An 18,836-nucleotide genomic window follows, 5' to 3' on the forward strand; every position below is an offset into this window, starting at 1 on the left:
CTCCTACCTAGACTCAATGCATTGACTATTACATTGACTCAGTAAGAGACTTACCGTTAGATTTGGGTGGGTTGGTTCACCCCTCGTAGAGGCAATGCAGAAAACCAATTACCTGTGAGTTCGGCTCACCTCTACTCGGAGTGTTAACCGTGAGAGTTATGCTGGATACACACCATGCGTTTCCGCGTTCGATGCGTCCGTCGATACGCATCGATTCGATTATTTCCGACATGTCCGATTCAAGCTTCGATGGATCGTTAAGTCGATTTGCCATACTTTACATGGCAATCGACCTAAAAATCACCGAAATTCGTTCGGAAATGCTCGGAAATAATCGAATCGACGCGTATCGATGGACGCATTCGACGTGGAAACGCATGGTGTGTATCCAGCATATGAATATTACCTCTCTCAGGGCGGGACTACTGCCGACAATACTTTACGACCAAAACCCAAGTCATGGTGACTTGGTAAATCCAAACAGTAGTGCTTTATGAAAGTATCATAAGAGAACCATGTGGCAGCCTTACAAATTTGGAGTACTGAGGCAGAATTTCTTTCTGCCCAGGAAGAGGAGACAGCCCTAGTGGAGTGTGCTTTCACATTAACAGGGGCTGGCTTACCTACAATTTCATAACTTTAACCAGTTACTTAAAGTATTCTTGGATGCTCTTAATCCTTTACGAGCACCCTAAAACTGAACAAAAATTATCCTCCTTCCTCCATTCTGCAGTTTTGTATAAATAAAGCAAAATCATTTTCCTGACATCCAGGGAACTGAACTTTTCCTCTTTTCAGTTAGAAGGATTCGGACAAAAAGAAGGGATAAAGATTTCCTGATCACAGTGGAAATCTGTCACACCTTTTGGAGAAAAATTGGGAGGTAATTTAAAAGTGATTCTATCCGGCTGGATAGTCATGAACAGTGGTTTAGTGCATAAGGCTTGTATTTCCCCTATACGCCTGGCTTTAGTCACTGCTACTAGCAAACATGTCTTTAGCGTCCCTAATGGAGATCTTGTCCATTGGCTCCAAGGGGAATGCGATAAGAGAATTTAGGACTAAATTCAAGTCCCAAGGCGGAACAGTGTTTCTTCACCACGGTTTTCCTTTTGACTGCCTTGATAAACCTTTTAATCAAAGAATTTAAAGTGAAAGGAAAATCAAAAATATGCACCCAGAGCTGCTAACTGCACCTTGAGGGTGTTTAATTTTAGACCCATATCTAGCCCTTTCTGCATGAATTCTAGAAAATTGGGGATAGATAATTTCTGGAGTGTCTTTGTTAAATTCACAAAACGCATTCCAAATCCTGAGATAAATAGAGGAAGTGACAGGTTTCCTTGCATGAGGCAGGGTGGAAAGCACTTTTTCGGAAAGGCCTTGATTCAGTAACGGGTGGCACTGAAAAGCCAAGCCTTCAAATTCAGACTGGCCACTGAGGGATGGTACATTTGTTCCTGATACAGCAGATCATCCCTGATCAGTAGGACCCTTGGTTCCTCTAATGCTAGGGAGAGTAACAGGATACCAATGCCTTCTTGGCCAGTCTGGGGCAATGAGAATTATCGAGGCCTGGTCTTTGATTACTTTTTGAAGTACCCTGCCGATTAATTTCAAGGGAGGGTGCACAAATGCTCTCTCCAGACCCCAGTGAAGCAGAAATGCATCCAGACATATCGGAGAGCCTCTGGGATTGAGGGAGCAGAATCTGGGAAGAAGTGCATTGTTCCAGGCAGCAAACAGGTCTATGGATGGAAGCCCCCACTTGCTGCAAATCGTCAGAAAGATATATCTTTGTTCAGACACCAGTTGTTCTGATTTAACTTTTAGTGGCTTAAACAATCTGCTAGAACATTGTCCTTTCCTTTGAGGTAAACTGACTTTAAGGAAAGAACCTTGTTCTCTGCCCAGCGGAAGATTTGCAGAGAGAGGGATATTAGTGGAGGACTGTGAGTCCCTCCTTGCTTGTTTATGTGAGTTACTGCCATCTGACTGGACAATCACATTTTTGTTTACGAGCAGACTTTCCCATCTCTGTAGAGACTTCCAGATCGCCAATAACTCTTTGTGATGTGATTGGATGAAAAAGGTCTTCTCTATTGGAGACCACCTACCTTGGATGTATTCTCGACCCAGATGCGCTCCCCATCCCCAGAGGCTCGCGTCTATTGTAATAATTACTGGATTTTGTGAGATCCAACTTACACCTCTTTGCAGGTTTTGACTGGAAGGCCACCAGTTCAGAGAATGAATCACTGGATCTGACAAATCGATTTTCTGATCTAGATTCTCCTGTGCACCCGAACACTGACACAGGATTGTTAGTTAAAACATTCTGTAATTTGCCTGAGCCCAAGCCACTGCTGGAATACAGGCTGAATACTGTACAGGAAAGACATAGCTTGTTTTACTGTGACAGACTTTTCTCTCAGGAGTTCCTGAGTACAGGAGATCACTTGATCTACTTTCTTTTGTGGCAAACTGGAGATCTGGTTTACTGTGTCCAGTGATACGGCTAGAAATTCTTTCCTCCGATCTGGTGTAAGGTCGTATTTCTTTAGATTCAAGATCTATCCCAGGTCCTTCAGAACCATCTGAATGTGCTCTTGGAGAGTATCTTTGGATTTTGCAGCCATCAGTAGATCGTCTAGATATGGTACTAGAATGATCTTCTGCATTCTCAGATGTGCTGCCACCTCTATCATGATCTTTGTAAAGATTCTGGGAGCACTTGAGATCCCAAAGGGAAGTGCTTTGAATTGTAGATGGAGGACCTGGGATTGAATTTGAACTGCAACTCTCAGGTATTTCCAGTGGGCTGACAGAATGGGTACATGATAATACGTGTCCATAACATCTATGGACGTCATGAAGTAATCCTTTCCCAGAAGTTGAATAGTGGAAGTAATTGATTCCATGTAAAACATTTCGTATTTTACAAAACGGTTAAAAAAACTGAAAATTTATGATGAGGCGAAAGTCGCCATTCGGTTCCATTCGGTTTTGGAACCAGGAAGAGAGTGGAAGAGGTTCCTCTCCCCTGAATTGGAACCTCTTCCACAACTCCCTTCTGGAAAAGAACCTTCACGGCTTTTTCCATTGCAGAGCGCTTCACTGGGGACTGCAAGAAATTTGTTATTCGAAAATGTTTTGGAGGTTTTCTGGAAAATTTAATTCTGTACCCCTCCCTGATTGTTTGGCAAATATATTTGCTTTTTGAATGTTTTTTCCATGTTCGGAGAAATGTTTTTAACTTGCCCCCCACCTGAACACAGTCATTGTTCAGTACTGGATTGTTTGGGGGTATTTGAGGATTGATGATTAAAGAGGAAACCTTTGGCTTTAGGTACTTTTTTCATCTTTCATTTCTTTTTTCGGTTCCTTACCTCTAAGTTTTCCTAGGGCCCTGAAACCTCTTTCTGGGAGCTTGTTTTTTCTGTAGAGGAGGAAAAGTATTTTTCTTTTCAGCTGCCCTCTCTAGCGTTTGCTCTAGGGCTGAACCGAACAACAGGTCCCCTTCAAATGGGAGACCACAAAGTTTCACTTTAGTTGCCATGTCACCTTCCCAATTTTTTAGCCATAAAAATTTGCGTACAGTATTAATTAAAGCTAAATTCCTAGCAGAAATTCTGACAGCCTCACTCGAGGCATCCGCCAAAAATTTGGCGGCTAATTTCAAGGTGGTGACTGATCGGGAAATACTTTCAAGGGACACACCATCTTTTAAGGGAGCCTGCATCTCCTGCAGCCAGAGAATTAAACAACGAGCAGTGCAGGTGGCTGCTAAATTTGGAGATAACGAGGAAAAAATAGCTTCCCAGGCTTTCTTGATTAGAGACTCCATTTTCCCATCTGACAAATCTTTAAGCGACAATGTATCTTCAAAAGGGATAACAGAATCTCTAGATAATTTAGAAATGGCAGCATCTATTTTAGGACATTTAGACCAGTTGATTATGTCCTCATTAAAAGGATAACGCCTTTTAAAAGATCTAGAAACATGCATCCTCATATCAGGTTCTTTCCATTCATCCACAATTAAATCAATCATTGTCTTGTGCACTGGAAAAAAACACCTGTTTCTGAACTATCTGTTCTGAATACATATCATCCTCAATAGAAGCAGGTTTAGGCTTTTCAATAGGAATATTTAAAGCCGTGCAAATATACTTTAACAATTCATTAGACTGATCAGGTAGCAGTTTAAATTTTCCTCTATTTGAGCTTCTGGGCGTTTCCTCTTCCTGGGCGGAAGATTCCCCCACATGCTCTATATCCTCCGAGGAGGAATCCGCAGCCCTTTGTGCCCCAAAAACTCTGGGCAAGTCTGAATCCAATATAGGAGGGACAACCCCAGGAGTTGCTGGTAAAGTGGGAGCTTCTTTTGCAGCTAAAAACCTTTCTACTAAACGCTCCTGAAACTAAGATAACATATCATTAAATACGGTGATGTGAAATACTATTTGCCCCCTTCCTGATTTCTTATTCTTTTGCATGTTTGTCACACTTTAATAGTTAACGTTTTTTGATGAGCAGAAACATTTGTCAAAGATAACATAATTGAACACAAAATGCAGTTTTAAATGATGGTTTTTATTTAGCGAGAAAAAAAAAAACTCCAAATCTACATGGCCCTGTGTGAAAAAGTGATTGCCCCCCTTGTTAAAAAATAACTTAACTGTGGTTTATTACACCTGAGTTCAATTTCTGTAGTCACCCCCAGGCCTGATTACTGCCACACCTGTTTTAATCAAGAAATCACCTAAATAGGAGCTATCTGACACAGAGAAGTAGACCAAAAGCATCTCAAAAGCTAGACATCATGCCAGGATCCAAAGAAATTCTGGAACAAATGAGAACAAAAGTAATTGAGATCTATCAGTCTGGTAAAGGTTATAAAGCCATTTCTAAAGCTTTGGGACTCCAGCGAATCACAGTGAGAGCCATTATCCACAAATGGCAAAAACATGGAACAGTGATGAACCTTCCCAGGAGTGGCCGGCCGACCAAAATTACCCCAAGAGCGCAGAGAAAACTCATCCGAGAGGCCACAAAAGACCCCAGGACAACATCTAAAGAACTGCAAGCCTCACTTGCCTCAACTAAGGTCAGTGTTCACGACTCCACCATAAGAAAGAGACTGGGCAAAAATGGTCTGCATGGCAGATATCCAAGGCGCAAACCACTTTTAAGCAAAAACATTAAGGCTCGTCTCAATTTTGCTAAAAAAACTTTTGGGAAAATACCTTGTGGACCGACGAGACAAAAGTTGAACTTTTTGGAAGGTGCGTGTCCCATTACATCTGGCGTAGAAGTAACACAGCATTTCAGCAAAAGAACATCATACCAACAGTAAAATATGGTGGTGGTAGTGTGATGGTCTGGAGTTGTTTTGCTGCTTCAGGACCTGGAAGGCTTGCTGTGATAGATGGAACCATGAATTCTACTGACTACCAAAAAATCCTGAAGGAGAATGTCTGGCCATCTGTTCGTCAACTCAAGCTGAAGCGATCTTGGGTGCTGCAGCAGGACAATGACCCAAAACACACCAGCAAATCCACCTCTGAATGGCTGAAGAAAAACAAAATGAAGACTTTGGAGTGGCCTAGTCAAAGTCCTGACCTGAATCCTATTCAGATGTTGTGGCATGACCTTAAAAAGGCAGTTCATGCTAGAAAACCCTCAAATAAAGCGGAATTACAACAATTCTGCAAAGATGAGTGGGCCAAAATTCCTCCAGAGCGCTGTAAAAGACTCGTTGCAAGTTATTGCAAACGCTTGATTGCAAATATTGCTGCTAAGGGTGGCCCAACCAGTTATTAGGTTCAGGGGGCAATTTCTTTTTCACACAGGGCCATGTAGGTTTTGAGTTTTTTTTTCTCACTAAATAATAAAAACCATCATTTAAAACTGCATTTTGTGTTCAATTATGTTATCTTTGACTAATAGTTAAACAGTTTTTGATGAGCAGAAACATTTAAGTGTGACAAACATGCAAAAGAATAAGAAATCAGGAAGGGGGCAAATAGTTTTTCACATCACTGTACATATATATCCCAGTATCTAGGTCTAAAATATTTCATTACCAGAAGGCATATGCTCTACAATAGTTTTTAAAAGTCATATTTTGATAATACATACTTGTAAAACTTAAAAAAAAATTGCTAGTGATAGAAGGTCAAAGCCAAAAAAAAGTTTTACAAATACTGGATAGAAATTCTATTCAGAATACTAACCAGGTGTGGCAATTAGACTTGTTTTGAGTGTTCCTGGTTCGGCTGGGGCAGCAGGACGGGATCCTTCCATGGAGGCACCATCTTGGGAGTTTGTGCGTGATATTCCCTCAGTAGTTTTCTTTTTTCGTTGCAGTGCACGCTGTATAGATGGGGGGTCTGAAGGTAAGTTTGCTAACTGGTGAAATACGTTACGCTTTCGAATAATAGCATAAACTAAACTAGAATTACCTGTTAAAGGAAAACATAAAAAAAAAATGAAGAAGTTTAAGAATCCCACAAAAGTGTTTACAATGTACAAACATGAAACAAAAAGACTAGAAAGGTAACAAAGATACACAGGGACACTCACCATCAAACTGGTACTGGATAATATTATTGAACACTTCAAGCAGGAAAAAAACAAGATGATGATTCTGTGGAGAGGAGAAGAGAAACCATGGACTGGAGAAAGCTTCAAGCAGATGTAACAGCTTGTTGGATGCCACCATGGAGAGAGATTTCAAATATGGAGATACTGCCAAAAACAAAAAAAAGTATATATACATATAAATATATTTTCATACATGGCAGCAAAGCTGAAAATAGCAACGTCATTTTCATTGCACTTTCATTCAAGTCACATTGTGTAAAAATTAAACTTGATTTTCTTAGAGAGGGAAAAATAAAGTCATATAGTCCCGGGAAGCCTTGTACTTCATCATGTATGTGGCCATGTATATGCACTCAAATGCAGGGATGATCAATGAGATGCAAATAATGAGTTCATGCAGGATTATGTACATTTTGGGTGCAAATATATGCAGCTTGAAAATTGAATTACTTGATCTCATTGATCATCCCTACTTCAAAGTAAATTCAGGTAGGAAAGTTGTTGAGTTCCAAACTCTTCAGTTTAACACCTCAGCTTTTTCAAAGGAACTCTGATCATTCCTTTATCTACATATGTATTTTTCTTACAGATGCTGTTTAACAGGCAATACACACTGTTGTGCAGTACCCCCGAAGAAAATATTGGGACTATTCTTCACAAAATGTATCACTACTACCAGCAATTTGGAAAATCTTTTCATGGGTCAACACTGAATATATGACCCTTTTACACAATATTCATGTACAGCTTGTATCCCCATGTAAATTTGCTGTCCCATCAAAATAACTCAACACACCCATTAATGTCTGAACTGCTGGCAACAAAAGTGCACTCAACTTCTTTGGTCAACTATGGTGAGGCCTGTTCTGAGTGGAACTTGTCCTGTTAAATCGCTGTATAGTGTAGGCCACTATACTGCAGCTCAGTTTCCAGTTGTTGGCAATTTGGCATTTTTTTTTTCTTGAGCCATGAGGGTGTTGAACTGCTAGTGACCATATGGGAGAAAGTGAGGACATCAAATTTAACACACCTGCTCCCCATTCACATCTGAGAACTTGCAACACTAACAAGTAGCATGATCACAGGTAGGCATGCTCTTCCGAGTAGCTACAAGTAGGTAGCTTCAGTCGCCCAGAAAGAGGATGCGTGGTAGTGACGTGCAACGCAACTTCGAAAGCAACGTTGGACGCGATTGGAGCACTTTGGAACAGACGGCAACATGGGTAAGTTACCCCACACTCACCCGTTCCCACAGGTGCTGTAATTAACTTTTCAATTCCGATTAGCTACGAGTAGGTAGCTACTCGGAAGAGCATGTCTAATCACAGGGAAGGAAGCAGTCTAATTGGACAGAATTTTGACAGTCTTCACTTATGGTGTACTCACTTATTGCCAGCGTTTTAGACATTAATGGCTGTGTATTAAGTAATTTTGATGGGACAGCAAATTTACACTGACTACTTTACATTTTATCAAAGTATCATATCTTCAGTGTTGCCTCGTGAAAAGATACAGTAGAATCCCTTTATAGTTAACTCCAAGAGACAAGGAAAAGTAGTTTACTAAATCAGACGTTTACTATATCAGAATTGGTTATACATTGTATATTTATACAGAAGCATGTTGCTGGGACCTGAGGACTGAGTTTACAATATCCAGAGTTTTACAATACCAGAGTTTACTATAACGAGATTCTACTGTACAATAAAATATTTACAGAAATGTGAGCGGCGATTTACTGTAGATTGCTTTTTTTTTTTTTTTTTTACTAAGGATGGAGAACAGTGGAGAAAACTAAAGGCCAAGCAATTCAACAAACCTGAATTGGATTTTTTTATAAGCCCATTAGTTATCGAAAGTTTGCAACTCTTACCTAGTTTACAGTAGAACAAAGTGCAACTGCTGAAATGTGAATTAGCAGGTTTGCAGCTATGCGAACTTTTTTTCTACAATAAGCCTAGGCTACCCTGTTCTTGCTATATCAATGCTACACGTTACTGTTATAGCAGTAGCCCTCAACAAGCAAAAAGCAAGTGCTCACCCCATGATCGCTTTCTATTAGGGCTCGTTCACATCATAAAGCCCAACCGCTGATGCCATCATTTTGCAATTTAGTGCGCAACTTTTTTTGCGTCTCCCAGTGCTTACCTACGCATTGCAATTTTTTTTGTAAGGCGCTTTTCTAAGTGTGTTTGCAGAGCAATTTGTTTTTTCACTTCATGACGTCATTCAGGAAGATCTCTTTCAGCCAGAAATAAATAAATACAATGTATTTATTCATGAAAGCTCTGGGGAAATCACTATACAAACCGCTTTTTCAATCTCTTCACGATTTCCCTATAACTTCCATTGAGGCAAATCGCGCTGAAAATGGTACAGGCATCGCTTTGGTGAGCGGATCAGAATCGAACTGCTGATATGTGAACACTGTCAGAGGGAATCATTGCACAAGCGCTTTTAGGTAGCTTTTAAAAATCGCCGGCGCTTAAAAAAAAAAACCAAAAAACGAAAGCGCCCTTAGTATGAAAAAGCCCCTACTATGTACCTGCACAGTTTAGAATTGACCTGTGACACTCGGAGGAACATCTGGAAGGCTTAGGAAAAATGGGAGTGGGAACAGAGGGACCTTGGGGACAACAAGCAGTATCAGGACGCTCATGAGAAGGTAATCTAGCCCACAATGAGCTTCATTCAATAGTTTTTCCCTAATTCAGGGGTACTTTAAGAGAGAAGGCTTTATACCAAAAACAGTTCAGGTTTGCTGCATCAGGTATATTTTCCAGTGGTCTCCAACATTAGTAAATAAACCCAAGAAATCAAAGTTGAAACAGCTGCAGTGTTCTCCCCAGAACTTTTTTTTCAAGCCGAGTGGCATGAAAAAGTAGCCAGGTGGGGTGAGATGAGAGAATGCAGGGCCAGGGCTTCTCTGCACAACTCTGCTTACAGCAGAGGAGGAGGTAAGTCGATATCAGCTGGGTGGACTTGTCACCAAAACTAGCCAGGTGGAGCACCCGGCTAAAAGTGCCTGGGGAGAACACTGCACTGTGTCTCAACGCACCTCAACAGGAAATTAAGCTAAAAGGAACAAACCAATTATGTGGCTTCAGTATATTTATTGCCAAGTGTACACATCTACTACATCTACATCTATGCATTAAAAATAAGAGACTAGTCTAAAAGTTTAAAGAGTCTCTGTAACACAATTTTCATCCTCATTTCTTCTATCATATATGTTTCTATACCTGTTCTAATGTGCTCTGTCTAACTGCAGCCTTTCCTAGTTGCACAGTGGCTGTATTATCTCTGTTATATGATCTAATCTTCTCTCCACTGTCGGGCTGAGGCAGTCAAGCTGGAATGTGCTGTGCTGCTTCTGATTGGATAGAAGCTATACACACCCTCTCCAGGCTCCCTGAACACTCTGTATGACTCACACACTGAACTCCTCTCAGCCTATCACTTGCTATGTCTTTTGTTTGTAAACACTGCATAAAAATGTCAATTACAAGCCAGGATTGCAGCAGGGAGTGGCAGAAACAGCACAGAGAGGCCCAGGAGAACATAATGAATAGAATGGTATGCTTTTTATTGTAAGAATTTTAGAGTACAGATTCTCTTTAACATAGATGATACAAACAACTTTGGTTCTTCAAGCTTATTTCTTAGGCATAACATTAGGATTTGGCAACTTTTTTAAATACAACATTAATACATGAAAATAGTTGTTTCTAACTAAAAAACAAAACGGCTAGCTACAGTTCTAAAAATTTCTAGGGTTGCAAGGCTGTATTCCTACTTGAGCTAAGAATGTACATTTTTTTGTCCATTCTCTACTTATTGCAAAAATGACAGTGAACAGCTCCTATTTTATATATAGGAGCCATTCACTCTTCTCAGCTTTCAACAGATCCACTGCGGTAAGCAGACCCCCACTTCTGTAAAGTCTGTGTCTCTAATCCCAGAAGAGCAATCCCCATATAGCCTATGGGGGTAACGCATCTGCCCTGGGCCCCAGCCAGACTAGAGTGGACAAAACAGTGTCTGCTCCCGCAGTCGGCACGTGATCAAGCACAAGTGGGAATCCGGCCTAAGCATTGGTTTATGGTAAGGAGTTTAACACATTTCAAGTAAATACAATAAAGAGAAATCAAACTGACCAACAGTTTGTTTTTAATAAAAAAACAACAAACAACCCATTTTAACTAAAGGAAAAAACATACTTTAAACCCAAACTTTTGCTGCAAGGCCAGCAATAGCCTACTTCATAGCTCCCATCTGCAGATCTACTGAACAGCAATGAGTGCTCAAATGTCTATATTCACCAATTTAGATGACAAACTTCGAGGAAGAAAAAAAAAAAAAAAAGACAGTTACCTGGGGCTTCTTGCAGTCGCCTGGAGTCATCCTGTGACTGCCCCGTCCTTTCGGGTTCCTCCATCGAGCAGCGGAGGCCCCCCAAAAGCCAGCCAGTCAAGGCCAGTCTAAAGGCCACTGTGCATGCGCACTCCCACTTTGCTCATGCGCAGTAGCAATTTTCACATACTGCACATGCACAGGAAGTTCCCTGCAGCGGGAACGTGGTAAGGATGTGCGTGTCTGGCCAGCTTTGCGGGGGTCGCTGCTGCTGGCCGGAGGGTTTCGGAAGGATGGCGTAGGCACAGAATGACTCCAGTGGGCTGAAAAAAGCCCCAGGTAAGTTAAACATTTTTTTTTTTCCCGCTTTAAATTTCCTTTAATCCAGCAGTTTGCAGTGGCAGAGGAGTTTTTCCCCATTTACTGCTGGGTAGTTTGCAATAGTTATGTAATTATGCCCTTAGTAGAGCTGTTCAATAGGAAGAAAATAATTCTGGCCTGCATGCAATATTAATTCCAAGAGTATGCAATTTGGAACTGGTCCAATCAAAACATTTGATTGTCCCAATTCCAATCTGCATATACGGTCTTTTGTTCCAAGAGATTGTTTATTGCTGAAAAAAAAAAAAAAAGTATTTCCCCTTTATTTGCAAGATCCACCTTTTTTGGGATTGAAAGCTTGACTGAATGATTGCTACGTGTATGCCAATCCTAAGAGTGTGCCACTTTAATTTTGCTAGCACAGAAACATTTTTTGTTTCAGTGAACTTCTATATTTAATAACCGCCACTGACTTTTTTTTTTCTTAGTTTAGCAAACTATTCAGTGCTTGTTTGCCAATGCACCAAGAAGGCTGCACAGCTCCACCATGTGGACAAAGTGCAGTATGCCTCAACAGCTCTAGAGCAGCAGGTTTAATTTTAAATTTTGAGGAAGAAGTACAGTAACTTATTCTTAATATCAGCAGTCACGTGCAGTACCATTTACTATGATGGTAAGCAGACAATCATACAAAGGTTGTAAACGTTGGTGTCCGCTGGTGATAATCTTGTGAAAAACCTTAAAAGGAAAAGAAAAAGGAAAAAAAAAATCAATGTAATGCAAAAGCAAAGGTAGAAAACCTAAATCAATATAATAAAGCAGGAACACAAAGCAAACTGGTTAAAAGGTCATTACAAAAAAGCCATATGAATGACTGGTTTCCCATGTAGTTATGCTCAGCTTCACCGGACCAAGTGCGGTTGCAATGTTACTTTTTGACAGCACTGTGCATGTGTATGACAAATCACTTTTTCAAAGTGTGTCAAAAATGAGACGTTGGGGTGTTTGTTTCAGACTTCGATAGACAGCTTAACTGCTCATTTGTCTAGCAAGTCATCCGCCTGGCTGCCAGCCACAAGCGCTGTTCAGCTGCAGTTTCATACAGACGTGCTCAGATGCAATTGCCCTGCTAGTGGATGGGAGCAGCTGACAGGCAGTGAATTCACCACCTTCAGCTACTCGTAGAAAAGAGGCCTAAATCACCCCTTGAACAATATCAAACCACACAGTCAGTAACACTGGGTGGCAATTTGTGAAGTGGAGTAACAAATCCTAGCGCCACCTCGTAAATTTCCCTTGTCCAATCGTTAGAACAAGGGATTTAGCACCACTTTATTATGGTGGAGGTATGGGGTAACTACATGTATATTATTATGTATCTTCCAGCTAAGGAATCCTGTTTAGGTCTTAACTGTACTTTTAAACTGTATTTACAGGCAGCCCCCGGTTAATGAATGAGACAGGGACTACCTGAACACAATATTTAGGAGCGGGGATGGAAAAGTTTTCAAAATTGAACCAAGTAACTACACCACATCACTGGGGCTTACAAACAACATGAAGGTACTGATATCAAGATATCAAGACACACATAATAATAATAATATATATACAGTACACACACACATATATATATATATATATATATATATATATATATATATATATATATATATATATATATATATATATATATATATATACACATACACACACACACATACATACAGTGCACGCACACACAAACCAATTAACCGCTTGCAGAGCGCCTAACTAAATACAATATTTGGTGTGACAAACTTCGCCTTTAAAAGAGCATCAGTTCTCCCTTATACTGTTTATTCGGAGTTAAGGAATTTGCAGGCATTAGAGCAGAGTACAAAGACCTTTTTGGCCTCAGTTCAGTTTTATTTTATTTTATCATTTGTTTCAATGCAGGTCAACGACAAGTCAGCTGAAGGACAGCTTCAGTTTGCAGTCAATTGCTCATAGCTTCCAGTGGATCTTTTCTTCAGTTTGAACTCAGGCGGGTGTCAAAAAATTACTAGCAGATACTGTCCAGCACATGGTTAAGCAATTACACCAAACAAGTGTAAATGATAAATATCATGTGGATTAAACACAAACAGTGATGATTAAAATTGGGTGAATGAAGCATTGGTGAGGCCTTTAATAATACGTTTGTCTTTTTGTTTTTCAATTAGGAGCGATTGCAATAAGCGGACCAATGAAAATCCTGATTTGTTTTGGTCCAATGAGGATTAAGGTCCGTACACACGCCGGACTGGAGGCAACGACTGGTCCGTCGTCACCTCCCGCTGAGTGGGCGTTCCGACGACAGTCCGGCGTGTGTACGCCGGGCGGATCGCTCAGAAACAGCCATATCAGTCCGCCGACAGTGCGTACAGACGCCGGACTGTCGTTGGAACGCCCACCCAGCGGGAGGTGACGACGGACCCGTCGTTGCCTCCAGTCTGGCGTGTGTACGGACCTTAAGGATGACTCATTAGTCCACCAAGTGGATGAATTGAGAGCCCTGGAAGCAGCTTCAGAGATGCTTTTGACAGGGCTCCAAGAAGGAGAAGAGGACAGCATCGGCTGTGGTCACAGCTGATGATGCAGTGGTGAACGCAGGCTGTGCGCCTAGCAACTGGCTGACGGCTATTCTTTAATCACAATAAAAGATAGAAGAAAGAAGAAATTGAAAAAGGAAGAAAGAAGGGAATTATGAAAAACAGAATGCAGAAGTATTTTTTTTATATTAGTTATAGGGTCAAATGTGACCCACTAAAAACATTTTCCTGGAATAAGATTATGTCAAATATGACAATTAAGGTAAGGAAAAGTCCCACAGTGTTTTGGATGGCCACATTTCACATTAACATCAGAATAGACTAATTTACTTCGGATCGAAGGGGGTCTTTTATAACAGAACATGCGGGGATGGTTACACTCTTTAATGTGTGGTATGGAATGATCCAAAATACTCCAATTAAGGCCCAGTGCACACCGAGCATTTTTTGGAGCGATCCGCCGGCCGCATCCGCCTATAAAAACGCTTGTCTAATGTATTGCAATGGGATGGTGCACACCGGCGGTTTGCGGTTTTTGCCAAGCCGCAAACGCGCCTCCTGCTGCGCGTTTGCGGATTTCAGAAGCGTTTAGTCCTCAAAGTATAGGAAAAACGCAAACCGCTCTGAAAAACGCTACTTTAGAGCGGTTTGCCAGGCATTTTTGTTACAGTAGCTGTTCAGTAACAGCTTTTACTGTAACAATATGTGTAATCTGCTGCACAAAAACGCACCCAAAATGGCTAGGTATGTTTAGAAAACCTCTCTAAACATACCTAGAATCGCTCTGAAATCAGCTCCCAAAACCGCTAACGTATTGCGGATCTGCTAGTTTTGGTGTGCACTGGGCCTTAGTTTAATACATTTTTCAACCTGTTCACTAATGGTGTTATACTATATGCTACTAATGGTGTTATCTGGATATCTGTTATCTGGATCTGGATAGGATGGCTATATGGGCACATAAATGGCAGATTAAATTCAATGTTGAAAAATGTAAAGTCATGCATTTTGGTCATACCAATTGTCTAGCACCATACAAAATAAATGGGATACAGGGACATCAAACTTGGAGAAGGACTTAGGAGTACTCATCGACAACAAGTTAAATAACCGTGGCTGCAGCTAATGCTTATAAAGGTTGCCATCTTGTGGCCAAAAAGTAAAACTACATCTACATAAAAAAAAAAACATATTTACATTAAAATAAATTACTATTTACATCCCACCCTCCCAAAAATACCCAAATAAAATGTTTGATAATAAAAAAAACAAACATCACAATAATAATAAAAAAAAAACACAAATATTTACCTAAAGGGTCTAAACTTTTTAATTTACTATGTAAAGATGAAATATTTCTCTCTTTTTTTTTATTATAAGCATGTAAATAGTGATGGATGCAAAACAGAAAAAATGCACTTTTATTTATAAATAAAATATTGTCACCATACATTGCGATAGGGACATAATTTAAACGGTGTAATAATCGGGACAAATGGGCAAATACAATACGTGGGTTTTAATTATGAAGGCATGTATTATTTTAAAACTATAATGGCCGAAAACTGAGTAAGAATAAGAAAAATGGAAAAAATTCATTTCTGTTAAAATGCATTTACAGCAAGGTAGCTCTTAGCAAAATGTACCACCCAAAGAAAGCCTAATTGGTGGCGGAAAAAACAAGATATAGATCAGTTCATTGTGATAAGTAGTGATAAAGTTATAGGCGAATGAATGGGAGGTGAACATTGCTCGGATGCATAAAGTGAAAACGACTGAGGGCTGAAGTGGTTAAACATAATTTGAGTATTTTGGGTCATTCCCTACCACACATTAAAGAGTTTAATCATTCCACCATGTTCTGTTACAAAAGACCCCCTTCCATCCAAAATAAATTAGTCCATACTGATGTTAGTGTGAAAGGTGGCTGTAATGATCAGTGGTGTATCTGATGATCAGAACGAGCTCTATCAGCACAATAGTCAGTATTTTATTCAGAGTGTGATCACGCGTGTTTTAAGTGCACAGTAGAAACAGGAGTACTCCTAAATGCTCATACACACATCAGACCATAGTCTTTTGAAAATGAAAGATCACAGACCAATTTTACCCCCTTCCATGTAGTATGAGAGCCATACCTACACAGTCTATTCTATGGAGCTGAACTCCCCATCAGACAGAAATATTTGCAAGATGCTGCACACAAAGATGCTGTAGACATTCAAAAGTTCAGTATCTGCAAAAGATCAGTATCTGCAAAAGATCTGTTCCTGCAAAAGATCCGTTCCTCCAAAATGCATTCATAGTCTATGATATCTGCAGATCATCATACACACCTTGTTTAACAGACATTCATCTGCAGATCAGATCCACCAGGATGGATTTTCAGATCTGCAGAGGATTGTCTGATCTGCAGATGAATGTCAGTTAAACAAGGTGTGTATGATGATCTGCAGATCTCAGACTATGAATGCAATTTGCAGGAACGGATCTTTGGCAGGAACAGATCTTTTGCAGATACTGATCTTTTATGTCTGTACAGCATCTGTGTGTGTGCAGCATCTTGCAAAGATTTTTTTCTGATGGGCAGTTCAGCTCCATAGAAAAGACTGTGAAGGTATGGCTCTCATACTACATTGATGGGGGTAAAATTGGTCCGTGATCTTTCATTTTCAAAAGACTATGGTCTGATGTGTGTATGTGGCCTAAGTGATAGCCCTTGGTGGCTGGGGCTATCACCAAACAGAGAATGGTCGTACAAGTGAGGTCGGTAACAGGTTGGTCAGGCAGCGGTACAGAAATGTCAGGCAAAATCGTAGTCGTAAAACAAGCCGAGGTCGGCAGCAGATCAGATGGGCAAAGGTACAGAATCAGGAGGCTAAATCAGAGTAAAGGTGCATACACACATGAGACTATAGTCGTTTGAAACAATCGCAAACGACAATAGTTTAAAAAAAAAGCAGCCGACCATTAAGTTTAACGACGGACGAGCTAGATCGTTAAAAACGAACGATCTAGCTTCTAGCTCCAACGACGATCGTTTGCAAAAGTAGTACATTGTCGGAAACGGTCGTTCGTACTAGGCTTGACATGCGCATTTCGCTATTTCTCCATGGAACTTTTCATTTTTATGCGCAAGCGCAATAGTTGCTTTACGTGATGTTACGTTTGTTCTAACGATCAGATCGTTAAACACATTTAAAAACGAACTTTACTTAGGTCGTTCTTTCGTCAATTAAAAGTTTGTTCGTCATTCACAACGAACGATCGTTGTCGCATGTGTGTACGTAGCTTTAGAGTTCAGGCTAGAGTCGGCAACAGATCAGATTGGCAGAGGTACAGAATCGGAAGGCAGAGAGTAGTCAAAGGTTCAGGCAAGGGTCATATACAATAATATCAATACAGTAGTAATAATAATAATAATATCCTAAGCTAAGTGCGAATCCCCGGGGTCCTGCCGGTTCAATCACACACAGATCTGACTAGGTCTGAGAGCTTTCACTGCGAAGTTTCAGCAACAACAGACAACGAGCTACTGAAAGCTCTGAACTTAAATATAAATGGATGATCCCAATGACCCGCCCTAGGCGAGCCAACCAATCAGCATTGCGGAAGCAGCAGCAGTGGTCAGCTGACCAGCATGTCCCTAGTGCATAAAGATCTGTCTGTTGTGCGCACGTGCTAACCTCTGCCGCTGTAATGGAGAGGCCCGACCTGTCGGAGGGAGCGAGCGGAGCTTGCGGCGATGCGGCCGAGGTGACGTCAGAGGCGTAAGCGGCGATGCCGCTTCCCGCAGCAGAGGTAACTACACCATCTCTGACAGTGCCCATCCAAAACAATGTGGGATTTTTCCTTGCAATATTTGCCATATTATTAAAGGAAATACTCTTTCACATCTCTCTACTGGTAAAAAATACAGGATACATGTAATGGATAGCGGAGATACGGCCGCAACAGCAAGTGGCATGGCGGCTATCACCGCGTTGCAGCCGGCGGTCTCCGCCGCGCAGTTACACGCTGGTGCTTTGCCTGGTCCTTCTATTGCTCATAGACTAAGGGCTACGCGCGCGCCAGGACCTTTATGCAACTAGATCAGCTGACTCCAGCTATGCTCCGGATTGGCTGAGTGACTGGGGCGGCGCTGTGGAGCGCTTGCAGTATATAGGACAGGTCATTCAGTTGCTCCGCGTCTGCTGTTGCAAATGCTACTTGTTAGCACTCAGACCTAGTCAGATCTCAAAGTGTGCTAGAACCAGCAGGAGCAGGGGATCCACACTTAGATTCTGTTGATAGCTTAAAGTACTAATTGAATTGTACTATTTGTTATGACCCTCTGCTAGCTTGACTACTCTTCTGTTTACCGATCCTGTACCTTTGCCTATCTGATATAGTTGCCGACTCTGCCTGAACACTACTCTGATCCAGCTTTCTGTCTCTGTACCGTATCTGTCCGCTCGTTGCCAAACCTGCCTGTCCTCACCAGTGAGCCTAGTCACTGGTGAGGGATCCTCTGCTAGCATCACTTGCTTCACAGGTGAATACTAGCTGCAGTACTTACTGAATAACCTGCCCCTCAGGTGGTCAGTAGCTGCAGTACAGCCTGAATCACCTGCTCCTCAGGAGATTACTAGCTGCAGTACTATCTGAATCACCTGCTCAGGTGGTCAGTAGCTGCAGTACAGTCTGAAATCACCTGCTCCTCAGGTGCTCAGTAGCTGCAGTACAGTCTGAATCACCTGCTCCTCAGGTGGTCAGTTGCTGCAGTACAGTATCACCTGCTCCTCAGGTGAATAGTCACTACAGTACGATCCTTTCTACCTGCCCCTCAGGTGATAGTGGCTACACTACAGTCTGAATCACCCGCTCCTCGGGTAATCAGTAAGGTTGTTTAAACATAGTTCTACCTGCTTCTCGGGTGAACTATCTCACTATTGTCTGTATCTCCAGCTTGCTTGAATTTGTATTCCTGTGTTATATAGA

At 41.2% G+C, this 18,836-nt stretch overlaps 1 protein-coding gene across 1 annotated transcript in view; it reads right to left on the reverse strand.

The window, feature by feature from the left end:
* Positions 1 to 18,836, reverse strand: part of HID1 (HID1 domain containing) — a 192,758-nt gene that overhangs the window by 64,119 nt on the left and 109,803 nt on the right. The window contains exons 12-14 of the mRNA XM_068263955.1: positions 11,943 to 12,021; positions 6,589 to 6,753; positions 6,240 to 6,467 (exon numbers count right to left, since the gene is read on the reverse strand). Coding sequence (XP_068120056.1) covers positions 6,240 to 6,467; positions 6,589 to 6,753; positions 11,943 to 12,021 — 472 coding nt within the window. The remainder of the gene's footprint in view (positions 1 to 6,239; positions 6,468 to 6,588; positions 6,754 to 11,942; positions 12,022 to 18,836) is intronic.

Source organism: Hyperolius riggenbachi, chromosome 12 (genome assembly GCF_040937935.1).
Source record: "Hyperolius riggenbachi isolate aHypRig1 chromosome 12, aHypRig1.pri, whole genome shotgun sequence".
Classification (NCBI taxonomy): Eukaryota; Metazoa; Chordata; class Amphibia; order Anura; family Hyperoliidae; genus Hyperolius; species Hyperolius riggenbachi.